Raw genomic sequence first — 17,394 nt, 5'->3', positions numbered from 1 at the left:
AAAAAAAAAATTAAGCCGAAAAATTAAATTGGCTCAGGTTAAATTATCCGGGAGAAGAAAATACATCCAATTGCGAAATAATGTATTTCAGACAATTCATTGATTGAAATACCAGTCGATGTAGCGTAAGAGTTGCTGCTACAGCTCATTAAACAGCGGTTTGTTGCTGCCGATGTGAAATGTACTTTTATAAGCTCAATCCAATGATTTATTTTATAAAAGCACATTTCACATCAGCAGCAAAAATAATTGAGCTGTAGCAGCAAAATTCTAAATGCAATCACGTGTTAAAACAATGGCCACGCTTAAAAAGAGATACTATTTGTATTTCTCAACCAGTAATTGAAGCACGAATTCTATTCGCCATTCAAGCGCATAGGCAACTAGGCAGGCTTCAGTGCAACACACTCCACTTTGCAATGCGCTGGAGGCAGTATGCATTATTAAAGGACATACTTAATTGTTTTAAATCAAAGTTTTACTACATATTATAAGGGCATGTCTTAGCCTATTTCTCTCATGTTCTATTGGTTTTCAAATCAACTTTCTTTCATTGTCCAGTAGTGAAAGGTACAATACTAGTCATATTAGCAACCCATGCTAGTTGTTGCATCTTTAGATCTCCCCTCTTTCTAAATTTCGAATGGGTATTTTCATCTTTGTCTCATGAAACCGCTCAGTGTTTTCCCGCTAATTGCATTATGGAATGAACATTCATGCATAGCCTACATTTAAAAAAAAATCTAAACTTTCTTATTTGTTGCATGAGCCTCATTGCTTTTTAACGTTTTTTGGATGTAGCCTAGGTCTACTGGTTGTATGAATTTGTGATCTATCGTCCCACAAAATGTCCCAGATTCTGTTTGGAATAGGCTATTTCTTTCTCGCACAGAACAGCAAGCTGATCAATAGAATAGATAAACTTGTAGATTGACATACAGTAGGTTAGTGCTTTGGCTGTTCATTACTCATCTTGTTTGCTGAGGAAAAGTAAATGTGGACAGTTATTATAACCTCTTCAAATTGCGCATCGGAATAGGTAAGAATGACGCACACTTTTGCATCCTTGAGTTGCATGTTCTGTTAAGGTGAATTAACATAAACTAAATGTGATTTCTGTCATTCTGAGCACAGTGGGTGGATGCTCTAATCAGGTTACGCACGGTAAATTTCTTAAATGTCCGGTATGTCACAATACACTTCTGTCAATCAAATTCAACCCACATAATCAATTAAGCAATGCCAGCCTACCATAAACACATTTCCAAAACGTGCAGATCCATTTACAACAACAAAAACCAATAGGCTACCAAGAAAACCATAATGGAATGTATCTAGTTCTATGATTAAACATACTGATATGTAGTTATACCCAGGGGTGTCATTTTGCATTGTAGTTATATTTAATTCTGCTTATATCAAAATATGTTTCTATTTAATCCTTAGATACCCTAAAATGTAATTAAACAATCATATTTAATCCGGAAAGAAGTATGTTCAATAGGAAAACGATATTAGCAAGTGCGTGTCCTCTTCGTTGCGCGCATACACAACTTTACAAGTCTGTATCCCTGTGGTAAAACTCATATTTCTTCCTGATTTTGGAAGAAACAAGCCTGAAACCTTGAACAAAGACTACTGACACCCAGTGGAAGCCATAGGAGTTGCATACTGGGAGCTAGATTACATTTTTTCCCTATACGTTCTATTGGTTTTTCTCCTACCATATCGATTGTGTTATAGTCTCCTACATTATTTTAACATTTCTACAAACTTCAAAGTGTCTTCTTTCCAATGGTACCAATTACATGCAATTACATGCATAGGCTTCAGGGCCTGAGCAACAGGCAGATGGATTTTTCTCAGGTTTTCGCCTGCCATATCAGTTCTGTTATACTCACAGACATTATCTTAACAGTTTGGTAAACTTTAGAGTGTTTTCTATCCAAATCTACCAATTATATGCATATCCTAGCTTCTGGGCCTGAGTAACAGGCAGTTTACTTTGGGCACGCTTTTCATCCGGATGTCAAAATTCTGCCCCCTACCCTAGTGAAGTTAACTGATAGCCTACTTGTTGGATGGATTGGATGTGCATTGGTGTCTAGCTGTAGGCTAGTAGTCTAGTGATATTGCCTACCATCTTCAGCTGATCCAGGAAAGCAAACGTATAATGATAGACAATAATAAAGCTAAGTAAATGGTCTACTTCTTGTGGCCATGGACGACATGGAGAACACCAATACCCACGCTCCCCTGAAAAACAAGGCAGTGAGCGTTCAAAACAGCTGTCTGACAAAAGCAAACAATGATAAATCAACGGATAAATTGAATGCATTGGAAAAAAGGCACAGGTTATTTTTATCAAGGACGTATGGCAAACAAATGGCAAAAATGAGGAAGTAAAAAAGAAAAAAATATGCGTTTAAGCGAGCTCAGCTGAGGCTGAAATTGAGCACACAGTTCCGCTCAATAGATTGTATAGCATTCATGGACAGGGAGACGGTTTGTGCAGCCACACATAAATAAATGAGAGGTGGGGGTGTTCGTTTCATTTGGAAGCTTTTGTTTTCATATTTTCCACTCTAGAACATATTACCATTTAATATTTATGAAATATTAGAATGGTTAAATTAGCATTATTTAGAGACCCCAACCCTGTCAGGACTTCTAGAAGTAGTGGGTGGAGGAGTCAGGCGCAGAGAGCAGGGTAGTTTGATACGTGGATATTTATTCCCAAACAACAGAGTGTTGGTCAACGCCACAACCACGGGCGCTAAAAGACCCAGTCCAAAACAAACAGGACGAAAAGGTTCGGGAAATAAAATCCACAAAAATATACACACACCAATAACAGAAAAACAAGCCTGCACAAAAGCCGGCGGGCCTACCGGGTTTAAATAGCACAAAACCAAAACCCAAACAACTTTTGCATTTAGGGGAGCTAATGTCTCATTCAGGGGAACTGAGGCCCCACTGGCTCCCTTGAAATTCCCACCCTGCTCCAGGGAAGGTTTAATTATCTCTACAGGGATTCTCCTCAGGCCCAGTTGTATTCATCTCACGGTACTTCACCTTATTTGGTCCCCTATCCCAGACTGTCCCTTCAAGTCAGTTAACATCTGCTCCAAATAGTGTTATTAGTTGATTTAGGCTGTTGAAGTAAGATCAGAGACTTGGAAATCCTAGAACTGAGTTTCAGCCACATAGAATGCTGAGTGGGCAAATCTAACAGCAGGTCCTGCTGTGAGGGTAGCTCAGATACTGCAGTTTCTCCGACCCTGAGGCTCATGTTTTGCTGCATATTTTTTTAAAGTCCTCCTCCTTTACCCACAGCTCTTTCCAACTGTCGGAAAGTTGCATTGCAGCCATGCTTTAAGGCATTATCTCTTCATTTACCCTCTCCTACTTATTATCTCTCTCTTTTCTCATAAGCAATTTTGTAAGTGCTTTTACAAAGTCATAAGTACGACCATAAGTGTAATGCTCTAGGTAAATGTTACAGGTTTAATGGTGATGGGGGTTGTGGTGGGAGTCTGGATTTAAATATTTGTAGGCTATGGACTGGAGTGTGAGTCGTGGAAACTGGAGAGTTGTGGGGTTTTCAACTTAAGGGATTTGTAAGTTGGAAAAAGGATTTTGAATGTGACCGTAAAATTACATTGGTAGCTAGTGAAAGGTGTTAAACTGTGGGTGTGATGTGCTCAAAAAAAGAATCAAGAATGGAAGAATCAAGGTTTCCGCAACTGTGTTGTATAGGGAGGTTCTGAGTCTGGCAATGCTGTTGGAAAAATTCTGATTTGGTTTAAATTCTAGATGTGTGCATAAAAAATGTCCCCCAGATTCCTTAAAACCAAATGTTATCTCTAAATCCTCCACCTTCCTCGTGAGAGATCTAGGGGCCACCAAAATAACATTTGCACTGTTAAGTTTCAAGAAGTGGAACACATCCAGATTTTGATGTCATGAAGGCGTTTTACGAGTGATGAGAATGGGAATGTGATGAAAGAAATAACGCTGAAATAAATCATTCTCTCCACTATTATTCTGACATTTCACATTCTTAAAATAAAGTGGTGATCCTAACTGACCTAAGACAGGGAATGTTTACTAGGATTAAATGTCAGGGGCCTGTTGCACAAAAGTAGAATTAAGACATCCGGGATAAATGACTCAGCTGAGCTCAATGAAGCCAAAACATGTGCGTCCAGGCTTAATTGGTTGCACAAAGACCAAGCCAGGATGAGCAGACACGGATTCATTAAGCCAGGTGAAACCAATCCTGGATAGGTGCGCGCTCACGGCTCACTCAAATAGACCCCGCCACAGATCACAGATTAACTGATTTACCATGGCAACTAGAGCCGCGTACTTTTCCCCATCGGAAGCACAAATCCTCATGGAGGCATACGAGGAGGTAAAAGATATAATTAAGAAGAAAGGCAACACCGCCACAGTGATAAAGCAAAGAGAAAAAGCGTGGCAAAGTATTGCAGACCGCCTGAATGCGTAAGTAGTGCACAATTACACACTCACCGCTCCGCTGAAACATCACAATTACAATTCAAATATTTAATTCACATCTCCAAAAATGCAGTTGTACTGTAATTATGAAACGGTTAAATTTTTAATTGAAATGCACTGCAGATATGAGTGAAATTGTGTAAAGTAACTCCATCACACTGTATAAAGCTATGATAAATTTTTTGATATTTTTACTGAAAACAAGACAAAAATACCAAGTAATTTTTTGCAGTGTGACTCCATTAAATGTGTGTGTGTGTGTGTGTGTGTGTGTGTGTGTGTGTGTGTGTGTGTAGATTAAACATGAACGGGCCAAAACGGACATGGCAGCAGGTCAAAATCAAATACAAGAACATTCTGCAGAATGGTATGGTCCCTGACTAATATTTAACAAAGCACAAGCATATATTGTACCCAGAAGGTGCCTGCTCACACATTGTCTGTACTGTTTTAGCAGTGAAAAAGAATACCCACAGACAAGGCACGGGTGGTGGGTCACCAAAGGCTGACCTTACCCCAGCAGAGGACATGGCCTTGGAGCTAAATAAAGGCAGGCCCGTCTTAGAGGGGATCCCTGGGGGGAAAGAGACGAGCATAGGTTCCTCCCAAGATGCCACCCGCTTCATTCAAGGTATGTCCTTCCATCTCTACATGGGATACAACCACATTCATATTGAATCAATTTGGACTGTCTGACTTTGGTTTACCTATTGCCTTGCAGTGTCTGGCAGCACTGTGTTCCTGTTAGAGCCACCAGCACAAGCACCAGACGATGCTGATCCAGTGAGTACTCCATCAAAGGCATACTGTAGGCCTGGCATGTCTTGTCTACTAGCTTCAATATGAATCCGATTAAATGTGATAGGGTGAAGGCCCCAGTGCAGCAGCAACAGCACATGATGGAGACGATGATGAGGAGGAGACCATCTCTCTGGATTCCAGAAGGCATGAGGTATCATGTTAAGACTGTGAAAGTACTATTTACTCTACAATGGTGAGGAGTCCTCATCAAAATCAAAAAATCTAATTTATTTTACAGGACCCAGATGCTATACAGTGGGAAAACCAGCCTGGCAACATAGTGCGTATTAATAAAAGGACACCACATCCTGCCAAATTCCAGCTGCGCTAATTGTATTGTGTTCACAGAGCTCACAAGCTATCAGAAAGTTGTATGGCAACCACCTCCGGCGCCAAATAGAACTGGCAGACATAGACATTCAGTACAAGAAGAAAAAGATGGAAAATCTTGCACTGGAGTCCGAAATAAAAAAGAGGACAATTAGGAAACTGGACCTTGAAATAAAAAAACTTGAGAGGGAGGTGAGATATGCCTTCAATGTACACTGTATGCTAACTGTAACACAAATGTATTAATCATTATTTTTCTTTCCTCCCCCAGCTCCAAGAAGATGACACAGCTCAAAATAAAAATTAGGTATATTCTCGTAAAGTCAAGTGAGCCATGACATGAGCTCTTATTGTGAGCACACAGGACGGTGGCATCTTTCTAAGTTTTTTTTTTATTTTCCCAGCAATCAGTACAACCAAGTCATCGTTATAAGGCATCGCCCTCTTTTGCCCACCCCCCCAGCACCAGGTGTGGCCACTAGCCTATATGAAGGCCCAAAATTGTGTGTTCCTTTCTGCTCTGACAATGGCATGCCCATTCGTGCGAGATGTGGTGGATGAAGAAGCACTTGTGCTGAGGAGAGCCTTCAGGCGAGAAAGGGTCTTCAGGGACCGGTTGGACCCACTGGCCTTCCCTGATGACCATCTATATGAAAGATACAGGTTTTCTGCAGATGGCATCAGGTATCTATGCAGACTACTGGGTCCCAGGATTAAGCACCGCACTGCACGGAGCCATGCACTGAGTGTGGAGCAAATGGTTTGTGTGGCCTTGCGCTTTTTTGCTAGTGGAGCCTTCCTGTACTCAGTGGGGGATGCAGAACAGCTGAACAAGGCCACAATTTGCCGCACAATAAGGAGTGTGTGTCTGGCTATCAAAGCATTAGCAGATGTCTTCATCTCCTTCCCTGGCCACAGAAGACTCTGTGACATCAAAGAGGAGTTCTATAGGATTGCAGGTAAGAGGATCTACAAATTACAGGACAACTGTTAACACATAGTAGGATACTCATTACTTTGTGTGACAGGTTTCCCCAATGTCATTGGTGCAGTGGACTGCACACACATAAGGATAAAAGCCCCCTCAGGTGCCCATGAGGCCGATTTTGTGAATAGGAAATCCTTTCACAGCATTAATGTTCAGGTGAACATAACTTTTTGATATTGTCCATTGACGAACACTCTGCATTGCCAGTGATGTGCATTGATTGGTGTAATATTCCTCATCTTATGATTTCAGATGGTCTGCAATGCTGACTGTGATCAGCAATGTTGTGGCAAAATGGCCTGGCTCAGTCCATGACTCCAGAATCTTTCGGGCCTCTGAAATCTATCAGTGCCTATCACAAGGTAAGCCACACAACCCCTATTTATAACCATCATGGCTGTGTCAAGAATATCACTGTGTTTATGAGGTAGTAATGATGAGATTTTGTGTTGACAGGTGAATTCTCTGGTGTGTTGCTGGGAGACAGGGGGTATGGCTGCCAGCCTTTTCTCCTGACACCTTTCACAGACCCCCAGGAAGCACAGCAGGCCTACAACCATGCCCATGCCAGGACCAGGGCCAGAGTTTAAATGACCTTTGGCCTCCTGAAGGCACGCTTTCACTGCCTTCACAAATTAAGGGTCAGCCCTGTTAGGGCATGTGATATTACTGTGGCTTGTGCTGTCCTCCACAATGTGGCCTGCCTGAGGAAGGAGAGGGCCCCCAGAGTGCCACCAGCCATGGACTGGGACAATCCGGCAATCTTCCCTGATGACGACAGTGGTCGGCTGCTGAGGGACCAATATGTGTTGAATTATTTTAGTTAGTATGTGTGCTTTCAATTTTGGTTAAATATGTCCTGCGGTGGCAGAGGAATTTGGGTTTTTTTGGGTTCGTTTTTTGACGAATTTGGCCTCTTATGATGTTTGTGCGGTATACTGTGTGTAATACAAGGCTGCAGGGAGGCTACTGCATCCATTCATTTGTCTGTTCAGTTGATGTGTATGGATTTGTCCTGCATTTATTTTAGTGTGCAGACATGCAGGGTGTGTTATATACAGACCTTTGAATGTGTATGTATCATTTTGTATAATATGCTTGGATTCTGTGCTTTCCATCTTGTAGAGTCACTGTGACTTCAGTTTCGAAAGGAGCTGATGGTTTACCTGCTTTGTTTTGTCCTTATTCAATAAAGGAACATAATGTTACACATTGTGTTTTTATATTCATATGGAATGTGTATTTGTTTATATGACAGAGTACTAGGGCCACACTGAAGAAAAAGGATAAAGTCATAAATTTATGAGGCTGGTTCTTTCTGCAGAAAAGCTACATATTGTTTTTACAGTTTTGATACTTATGACAATGTGATACTTAATATTCTGGCACATCAGCATGTCTTTGTTTATGAAACCATACTGAAGTACAATTTCACGAAATGCCCCACATCTGTCATTTTAACAACTGTCCTCCTTTAAAACAACTGGTTACAATATTATGACTTGTGTTTTTTTCCCCTCTGTGGCCCTAATATTCTATCATTTTATATATAGCCTTATAGTCTATGGGAAACTGTAAATTATCTAATGATAGCAACATCATCTAAAAATCATTTTTTATCCAAAATCATTGAAATTAATGATCACAAACGTTTAAATAATAACAGTGGGTCTAGTTATATGTGATAACAATGTATAGTGAGCAGTGAAATAACTATTGGTTTCCATTTGTGGTGACTGCTGACTGACATTAGGGATGAGATTAAATAGATCCTGGAATTTAGCCTGGTCTGGAGCAGGCTAGCTCCACAGAATAAATCTCCATGGTAATTTATACCATAACATATCCTCCTGCCCCCTATCCATCTTTAGTGCAACCGGATTACGGATCAATTGAGCCAGGATCACCAAGATATCCTGGCTTAATCCCTTATCCTAGTTTTGTGCAACAGGCCCCTGGAATTGTGAAAAACTGAGTTTAAATGTATTTGGCTAAGGTGTATGTAAACTTCAGACTTCATCTGTACACTACCGTTCAAAAGTTTGGGGTCACTTAGAAATGTCATTGTTTTTAAAAGAAAAGCAAATTTTTTGTCCATTAAAATAACATCAAATTGATCAGAAATACAGTGTAGACATTGTTAATGTAAATGGCTATTGTAGCTGGAAACGGCTGATTTGTAATGGAATATCTACATAGGCATACGGATGCCCATTATCAGCAACCATCACTCCTGTGTTCCAATGGCACGTTGTGTTAGCTAATCCAAGTTTATAATTTTAAAAGGCTAATTGATCATTAGAAAACCCTTTTGCAATTTGTTATCACAGCTGATAATTGTTGTGCTGATTTAAAGAAGCAATAAAACTGGCCTTTTTTTTAATTAAAAAAAAAAATTATCCCCTTTTCTCCCCAATTTTTCGTGGTATCCAATCGCTAGTAATTACTATCTTGTCTCATCGCTACAACTCCCGTACAGGCTCGGGAGAGACGAAGGTCGAAAGCCATGCGTCCTCCGAAGCACAACCCAACCAAGCCGCACTGCTTCTTAACACAGCACGCCTCCAACCCGGAAGTCAGCCGCACCAATGTGTCGGAGGAAACACCGTGCACCTGGCCCCCTTGGTTAGCGCGCACTGCGCCCGGCCCGCCACAGGAGTTGCTGGAGCGCGATGAGACAAGGATGTCCCTACCGGCCAAACCCTCCCTAACCCGGACGACGCTAGCCCAATTGTGCGTCGCCCCACGGACCTCCCGGTCGCGGCCGGTTGCGACAGAGCCTGGGCGCGAACCCAGAGACTCTGGTGGCGCAGCTAGCACTGCGATGCAGTGCCCTAGACCACTGCGCAACCCGGGAGGCCCCAAACTGGCCTTCTTTTGACTAGTTGTGTATCTGGAGCATCAGCATTTGTGGGTTCGATTACAGGCTCAAAATGGCCAGAAACGAAGAACTTTCTTCTGAAACTCGTCAGTCTATTCTTGTTCTGAGAAATGAAGTCTATTCCATGCGAGAAATTGCCAAGAAACTGAAGATCTCGTACAATGCTGTGTACTACTCCTTTCACAGAACAGCACAGACTGGCTCTAATCAGAATATAAAGAGGAGTGGGAGGCCCCGGTGCACAACTGAGCAAGAGAACAAGTACATTAGAGTGTCTAGTTTGAGAAACAGATGCCTTCAACTTCATTAAACAGTACCCACAAAACACCAGTCTCAACGCCAACAGTGAAGAGGAGACTCCAGGATGCTGGCCTTCTAGGCAGAGTTCCTCTGTCCAGTGTCTGTGTTCTTTTGCCCATCTAATTATTTTATTTTCATTGGCCAGTCTGAGATATGGCTTTTTCTTTGCAACTCTGCAAATGTGCTTTTCTTTCAAAAACAAGGACATTTCTAAGTAACCCCAAACGTTTGAACGGTACTGTATATCTCTCCCATGCACAGGAAGTCTGAATTAAGTGCTTTGTAAGATGTAGAGTATACATCCTCAGAATCCCTCATTCTCACAACTTGTCCTCCAAGATACCAGATGCACGTACCAGGGCTGGTGTTCAGCCTTGAGTAAGATTGCTCTCATGATTAATCTCTCTTCTAGAGTGCATCATACACCCTCACAAATCACATGATGTTCATGCTGTGAATTGTAATTTGTATACCTGCTACTGGCACACAGCGGGAACAGAATTTGCATTACAGTTAAGCTTTCACATGTTTTCAGTAAAAGAGATATCTGCAACAGCGTTATGCGTTTCCAGCATGTCTCTGTAATTACACACTTTTGGGGAAATAGGGCTCTATATAGATAATGACGTAGCTGCTATCCTACACTCTTAGAATTAGTGGTGACTCAAGGAGCCCCTGGAGTTTGTCAAGGAACCATTGCTAGTCAATGGTTCATATTTGCACCTTCGGTTATTTGATGGGTACATGGAGGAACCTTTAATGGTTCAATGTGCAGGAAACTGCTAAAATAATGGAAACACCTGACTAAATGAGGGATCCAAAGTCAATTGAAAGCAGGTGCTTCCACACAGGCGCTGTGCTTGAGTTAATTAAGCAGTTAACATCCCATCATGCTAACGGTAATGTATTTAAATGCTGGACAGGCCATTATTTTGGCTACCAGGGGCCTGTTGCACAAAAGTAGAATTAAGACATCCGGGATAAATGACTCAGCTGAGCTCAATGAAGCCAAAACATGTGCGTCCAGGCTTAATTGGTTGCACAAAGACCAAGCCAGGATGAGCAGACACGGATTCATTAAGCCAGGTGAAACCAATCCTGGATAGGTGCGCGCTCACGGCTCACTCAAATAGACCCCGCCACAGATCACAGATTAACTGATTTACCATGGCAACTAGAGCCGCGTACTTTTCCCCGTCGGAAGCACAAATCCTCATGGAGGCATACGAGGAGGTAAAAGATATAATTAAGAAGAAAGGCAACACCGCCACAGTGATAAAGCAAAGAGAAAAAGCGTGGCAAAGTATTGCAGACCGCCTGAATGCGTAAGTAGTGCACAATTACACACTCACCGCTCCGCTGAAACATCACAATTACAATTCAAATATTTAATTCACATCTCCAAAAATGCAGTTGTACTGTAATTATGAAACGGTTAAATTTTTAATTGAAATGCACTGCAGATATGAGTGAAATTGTGTAAAGTAACTCCATCACACTGTATAAAGCTATGATAAATTTTTTGATATTTTTACTGAAAACAAGACAAAAATACCAAGTAATTTTTTGCAGTGTGACTCCATTAAATGTGTGTGTGTGTGTGTGTAGATTAAACATGAACGGGCCAAAACGGACATGGCAGCAGGTCAAAATCAAATACAAGAACATTCTGCAGAATGGTATGGTCCCTGACTAATATTTAACAAAGCACAAGCATATATTGTACCCAGAAGGTGCCTGCTCACACATTGTCTGTACTGTTTTAGCAGTGAAAAAGAATACCCACAGACAAGGCACGGGTGGTGGGTCACCAAAGGCTGACCTTACCCCAGCAGAGGACATGGCCTTGGAGCTAAATAAAGGCAGGCCCGTCTTAGAGGGGATCCCTGGGGGGAAAGAGACGAGCATAGGTTCCTCCCAAGATGCCACCCGCTTCATTCAAGGTATGTCCTTCCATCTCTACATGGGATACAACCACATTCATATTGAATCAATTTGGACTGTCTGACTTTGGTTTACCTATTGCCTTGCAGTGTCTGGCAGCACTGTGTTCCTGTTAGAGCCACCAGCACAAGCACCAGACGATGCTGATCCAGTGAGTACTCCATCAAAGGCATACTGTAGGCCTGGCATGTCTTGTCTACTAGCTTCAATATGAATCCGATTAAATGTGATAGGGTGAAGGCCCCAGTGCAGCAGCAACAGCACATGATGGAGACGATAATGAGGAGGAGACCATCTCTCTGGATTCCAGAAGGCATGAGGTATCATGTTAAGACTGTGAAAGTACTATTTACTCTACAATGGTGAGGAGTCCTCATCAAAATCAAAAAATCTAATTTCTTTTACAGGACCCAGATGCTATACAGTGGGAAAACCAGCCTGGCAACATAGTGCGTATTAATAAAAGGACACCACATCCTGCCAAATTCCAGCTGCGCTAATTGTATTGTGTTCACAGAGCTCACAAGCTATCAGAAAGTTGTATGGCAACCACCTCCGGCGCCAAATAGAACTGGCAGACATAGACATTCAGTACAAGAAGAAAAAGATGGAAAATCTTGCACTGGAGTCCGAAATAAAAAAGAGGACAATTAGGAAACTGGACCTTGAAATAAAAAAACTTGAGAGGGAGGTGAGATATGCCTTCAATGTACACTGTATGCTAACTGTAACACAAATGTATTAATCATTCTTTTTCTTTCCTCCCCCAGCTCCAAGAAGATGACACAGCTCAAAATAAAAATTAGGTATATTCTCGTAAAGTCAAGTGAGCCATGACATGAGCTCTTATTGTGAGCACACAGGACGGTGGCATCTTTCTAAGTTTTTTTTTTTATTTTCCCAGCAATCAGTACAACCAAGTCATCGTTATAAGGCATCGCCCTCTTTTGCCCACCCCCCCAGCACCAGGTTTGGCCACTAGCCTATATGAAGGCCCAAAATTGTGTGTTCCTTTCTGCTCTGACAATGGCTTGCCCATTCGTGCGAGATGTGGTGGATGAAGAAGCACTTGTGCTGAGGAGAGCCTTCAGGCGAGAAAGGGTCTTCAGGGACCGGTTGGACCCACTGGCCTTCCCTGATGACCATCTATATGAAAGATACAGGTTTTCTGCAGATGGCATCAGGTATCTATGCAGACTACTGGGTCCCAGGATTAAGCACCGCACTGCACGGAGCCATGCACTGAGTGTGGAGCAAATGGTTTGTGTGGCCTTGCGCTTTTTTGCTAGTGGAGCCTTCCTGTACTCAGTGGGGGATGCAGAACAGCTGAACAAGGCCACAATTTGCCGCACAATAAGGAGTGTGTGTCTGGCTATCAAAGCATTAGCAGATGTCTTCATCTCCTTCCCTGGCCACAGAAGACTCTGTGACATCAAAGAGGAGTTCTATAGGATTGCAGGTAAGAGGATCTACAAATTACAGGACAACTGTTAACACATAGTAGGATACTCATTACTTTGTGTGACAGGTTTCCCCAATGTCATTGGTGCAGTGGACTGCACACACATAAGGATAAAAGCCCCCTCAGGTGCCCATGAGGCCGATTTTGTGAATAGGAAATCCTTTCACAGCATTAATGTTCAGGTGAACATAACTTTTTGATATTGTCCATTGACGAACACTCTGCATTGCCAGTGATGTGCATTGATTGGTGTAATATTCCTCATCTTATGATTTCAGATGGTCTGCAATGCTGACTGTGATCAGCAATGTTGTGGCAAAATGGCCTGGCTCAGTCCATGACTCCAGAATCTTTCGGGCCTCTGAAATCTATCAGTGCCTATCACAAGGTAAGCCACACAACCCCTATTTATAACCATCATGGCTGTGTCAAGAATATCACTGTGTTTATGAGGTAGTAATGATGAGATTTTGTGTTGACAGGTGAATTCTCTGGTGTGTTGCTGGGAGACAGGGGGTATGGCTGCCAGCCTTTTCTCCTGACACCTTTCACAGACCCCCAGGAAGCACAGCAGGCCTACAACCATGCCCATGCCAGGACCAGGGCCAGAGTTGAAATGACCTTTGGCCTCCTGAAGGCACGCTTTCACTGCCTTCACAAATTAAGGGTCAGCCCTGTTAGGGCATGTGATATTACTGTGGCTTGTGCTGTCCTCCACAATGTGGCCTGCCTGAGGAAGGAGAGGGCCCCCAGAGTGCCACCAGCCATGGACTGGGACAATCCGGCAATCTTCCCTGATGACGACAGTGGTCGGCTGCTGAGGGACCAATATGTGTTGAATTATTTTAGTTAGTATGTGTGCTTTCAATTTTGGTTAAATATGTCCTGCGGTGGCAGAGGAATTTGGTTTTTTTTGGGTTCGTTTTTTGACGAATTTGGCCTCTTATGATGTTTGTGCGGTATACTGTGTGTAATACAAGGCTGCAGGGAGGCTACTGCATCCATTCATTTGTCTGTTCAGTTGATGTGTATGGATTTGTCCTGCATTTATTTTAGTGTGCAGACATGCAGGGTGTGTTATATACAGACCTTTGAATGTGTATGTATCATTTTGTATAATATGCTTGGATTCTGTGCTTTCCATCTTGTAGAGTCACTGTGACTTCAGTTTCGAAAGGAGCTGATGGTTTACCTGCTTTGTTTTGTCCTTATTCAATAAAGGAACATAATGTTACACATTGTGTTTTTATATTCATATGGAATGTGTATTTGTTTATATGACAGAGTACTAGGGCCACACTGAAGAAAAAGGATAAAGTCATAAATTTATGAGGCTGGTTCTTTCTGCAGAAAAGCTACATATTGTTTTTACAGTTTTGATACTTATGACAATGTGATACTTAATATTCTGGCACATCAGCATGTCTTTGTTTATGAAACCATACTGAAGTACAATTTCACGAAATGCCCCACATCTGTCATTTTAACAACTGTCCTCCTTTAAAACAACTGGTTACAATATTATGACTTGTGTTTTTTTCCCCTCTGTGGCCCTAATATTCTATCATTTTATATATAGCCTTATAGTCTATGGGAAACTGTAAATTATCTAATGATAGCAACATCATCTAAAAATCATTTTTTATCCAAAATCATTGAAATTAATGATCACAAACGTTTAAATAATAACAGTGGGTCTAGTTATATGTGATAACAATGTATAGTGAGCAGTGAAATAACTATTGGTTTCCATTTGTGGTGACTGCTGACTGACATTAGGGATGAGATTAAATAGATCCTGGAATTTAGCCTGGTCTGGAGCAGGCTAGCTCCACAGAATAAATCTCCATGGTAATTTATACCATAACATATCCTCCTGCCCCCTATCCATCTTTAGTGCAACCGGATTACGGATCAATTGAGCCAGGATCACCAAGATATCCTGGCTTAATCCCTTATCCTAGTTTTGTGCAACAGGCCCCAGGTCTATGCCCACATAGGATGACAATGCCCCCATCCACAGGGCATGAGTGGTCACAGAATGGTTTAATGAGCATGAAAACGATGTAAGCCATATGCCATGTCCTTCTCAGACAGCAGATCTCAACCCAATTGAACACTAATGGGAGATTCTGGAGTGGCACATGAGACAGCGTTTTCCACTACCATCAACAAAACACCAAATTATGGAATTTCTCGTGGAAGAATGGTGTTGCATCCTTCCAATAGAGTTCCAGAAACTCGTAGAATCTATGCCATGGTGCATTGAAGTTGTTCTGGTTTGTGGTGGCCAAACTGCCTATTAAGGAAAACTCCACCCAAAAACAATATTTTGGTATTTGTTTCATTAGTCCATTGTTGCTATAGTCCCAAAATGGTTTGCATGTCAGCAATCAAGTTTTCAAGATTTAACTTTCAAAATACAGAAATCTAGCCCATATGTGTTTTAAACTGGAAAGGTTCCACAATGTTTAGAAGCCCAAAAGGTCATTCCAGGCAGCTTTACTTCTAAGAGTGTAGTCAGTGCATTTTATGCAAGTTATGGTATGAATGTTAATTTGTTCAGCTACAAATCAGGAAAACATTTTAAATTAAATTAATTGCACTCCTTTGGTTGAGTTAAAAACGCTTTGAGCAAGCTGTGCAGAAACAAACTGGAAAAACGGTGAAAAAAAGTCAACAAGGAAAACATACTCTTCTCTTTTTCCTCCTTATTAATAATGTTTGTAATTCAATGGAAATGCCATGATGCTGGAGAGAAGATAGGGTATGAGATTTACATAGTGCCCTAAGGGATTTTTATTCACCAGGAATTCACTCATTTTTTCTTCTGATCGAAGTAATTACATTTTTCATCACATGTAAGTGCAGACATCCCTGAGCATTCTCTGTAAAAGCCAGCATGTCGCCAAGTCGAAAGCATTCTTCACCTCTAACGTTTTCCGTAGATAATATGCTAACCAGGCAGCTATTTTATTTTGTATGCTCACTATTGAGACCATTTATCCTTTAGATACCAGATAATGGAGAAAATAGATTACAAAGCACAGCCCAGATCCCAGAGATAGTGGTGATTCATAGCAGGAAGGTACAGTCATTATGAGACAGAGTGCCTGAAAGAGGATAGAAAGGTATTAGTTCAGATTATGGCCCCTTCTAACCTTCATCTATATAAATCCCATTAATCACAGACACCCTCATTACGACATGGGTGCAGAAGCGTCATGCCCATAGGGGGCACAAGGGCACGTGCCCCCTCAGATTTGTCCTGTTTTAAAAATGTTCCCATGTTATACTAATTAATTTAATTCATTATTTATAAAAAGACCTGTCAGCTGTATTTTGCAGAGGGGGCACACTAACTGGACTAGGAAAACAGTTACCTCCTATTCTCCCTAGTTAGTGGTTCCTTCTAAGGTGCTCCACAGAGCAAAGATATGCGTGCAGACAGTATCGTGAGTGGAGGAAGACAAAGAGTGTCGAGTGACACACAGTGTTTGATTTGATTTTAGCTGCCGGTGGTGGGCAGGACTCGCAGGAGGTATGTTTGTCAATTAATTTGATCAAGCTATGTAGTCTATAGATTGGTGATGGGAAGTATGGATCTTTTTACTGACTCTGATCAAAATAACTAATATTTTGTTCATTTGAGTTGGTAATGACCAGAGCACGCAGGACCCCCTACCGGCGAACGATGAACTGAAAACTCTAAAGAGCATGATTCTACAAGCCTCTTGTTCACCATAAGCAAAGAGAAAGAGGGGAAGAGTAAGGTTTCACTCTCGCCAAAATCTGTCTAAAATAAGCCCAATGCTTAATTTGGACCTTAGCTTTGTGAAGGCGGAGACATGAGCATCTTGTCATTATATACAAATCTCTGCCATAAGGGGATTATTTGAGCTGTCACTTGTGGCTGAGACTTGTAAAAGTGTGCTTTAAACAATGTAAATGTGTTGATTGCTAGACATACAAATGAGGTTGTATACGACTGTTGGCGGAATGCATTGCTTGACTCAATATTGTTTGCTAACTGCAACTTCCCAAACGATTCCTTCTCGAGTTCGTTGAGCAAAAGCTGCGTGTATGTTTTGGTTCGACAAAGTCGTGTTCATTATAACCTTCAATAATCAATTCATTGCGTTCATTATTGCACCATGCAATCAA

At 41.6% G+C, this 17,394-nt stretch overlaps 2 protein-coding genes across 5 annotated transcripts; both read left to right on the top strand.

The window, feature by feature from the left end:
* Window positions 1-4,110: 4,110 nt before the first annotated feature.
* LOC139530368 (myb/SANT-like DNA-binding domain-containing protein 4) lies at window positions 4,111-7,874 on the top strand. 2 transcript variants are annotated; one of them, XM_071326708.1, is made up of 12 exons: window positions 4,111-4,509; window positions 4,821-4,891; window positions 4,979-5,155; window positions 5,246-5,307; window positions 5,390-5,476; window positions 5,564-5,605; window positions 5,674-5,847; window positions 5,927-5,962; window positions 6,060-6,614; window positions 6,684-6,799; window positions 6,896-7,005; window positions 7,100-7,874. In XM_071326708.1, the coding sequence occupies exons 1-8, from the start codon at window positions 4,352-4,354 to the stop codon at window positions 5,960-5,962; spliced, it is 807 nt and encodes a 268-aa protein (XP_071182809.1). In that variant the 5' UTR covers window positions 4,111-4,351; the 3' UTR covers window positions 6,060-6,614; window positions 6,684-6,799; window positions 6,896-7,005; window positions 7,100-7,874. The 2 variants fall into 2 exon arrangements, with proteins under 2 accessions (XP_071182809.1, XP_071182808.1); XM_071326707.1 differs by lacking the exon at window positions 6,684-6,799.
* Window positions 7,875-10,766: 2,892 nt separating this feature from the next.
* On the top strand, window positions 10,767-14,487 carry LOC139530367 (uncharacterized). Of its 3 annotated transcripts, XM_071326705.1 has the most exons (11): window positions 10,767-11,503; window positions 11,591-11,767; window positions 11,858-11,919; window positions 12,002-12,088; window positions 12,176-12,217; window positions 12,286-12,459; window positions 12,539-12,574; window positions 12,673-13,227; window positions 13,297-13,412; window positions 13,509-13,618; window positions 13,713-14,487. In XM_071326705.1, the coding sequence occupies exons 1-7, from the start codon at window positions 11,335-11,337 to the stop codon at window positions 12,572-12,574; spliced, it is 747 nt and encodes a 248-aa protein (XP_071182806.1). In that variant the 5' UTR covers window positions 10,767-11,334; the 3' UTR covers window positions 12,673-13,227; window positions 13,297-13,412; window positions 13,509-13,618; window positions 13,713-14,487. The 3 variants fall into 3 exon arrangements, with proteins under 3 accessions (XP_071182806.1, XP_071182805.1, XP_071182807.1); XM_071326704.1 differs by lacking the exon at window positions 13,297-13,412; XM_071326706.1 differs by lacking the exon at window positions 13,297-13,412 and having other exon boundaries at window positions 10,767-11,767.
* Window positions 14,488-17,394: the final 2,907 nt, after the last annotated feature.

The sequence above is a fragment of the Salvelinus alpinus genome, chromosome 9 (genome assembly GCF_045679555.1).
Source record: "Salvelinus alpinus chromosome 9, SLU_Salpinus.1, whole genome shotgun sequence".
In the NCBI taxonomy this organism is placed as follows: domain Eukaryota; kingdom Metazoa; phylum Chordata; class Actinopteri; order Salmoniformes; family Salmonidae; genus Salvelinus; species Salvelinus alpinus.
Note: the sequence above shows the minus strand (reverse complement) of the source record. Positions and strands in the feature narration are given on the sequence as shown.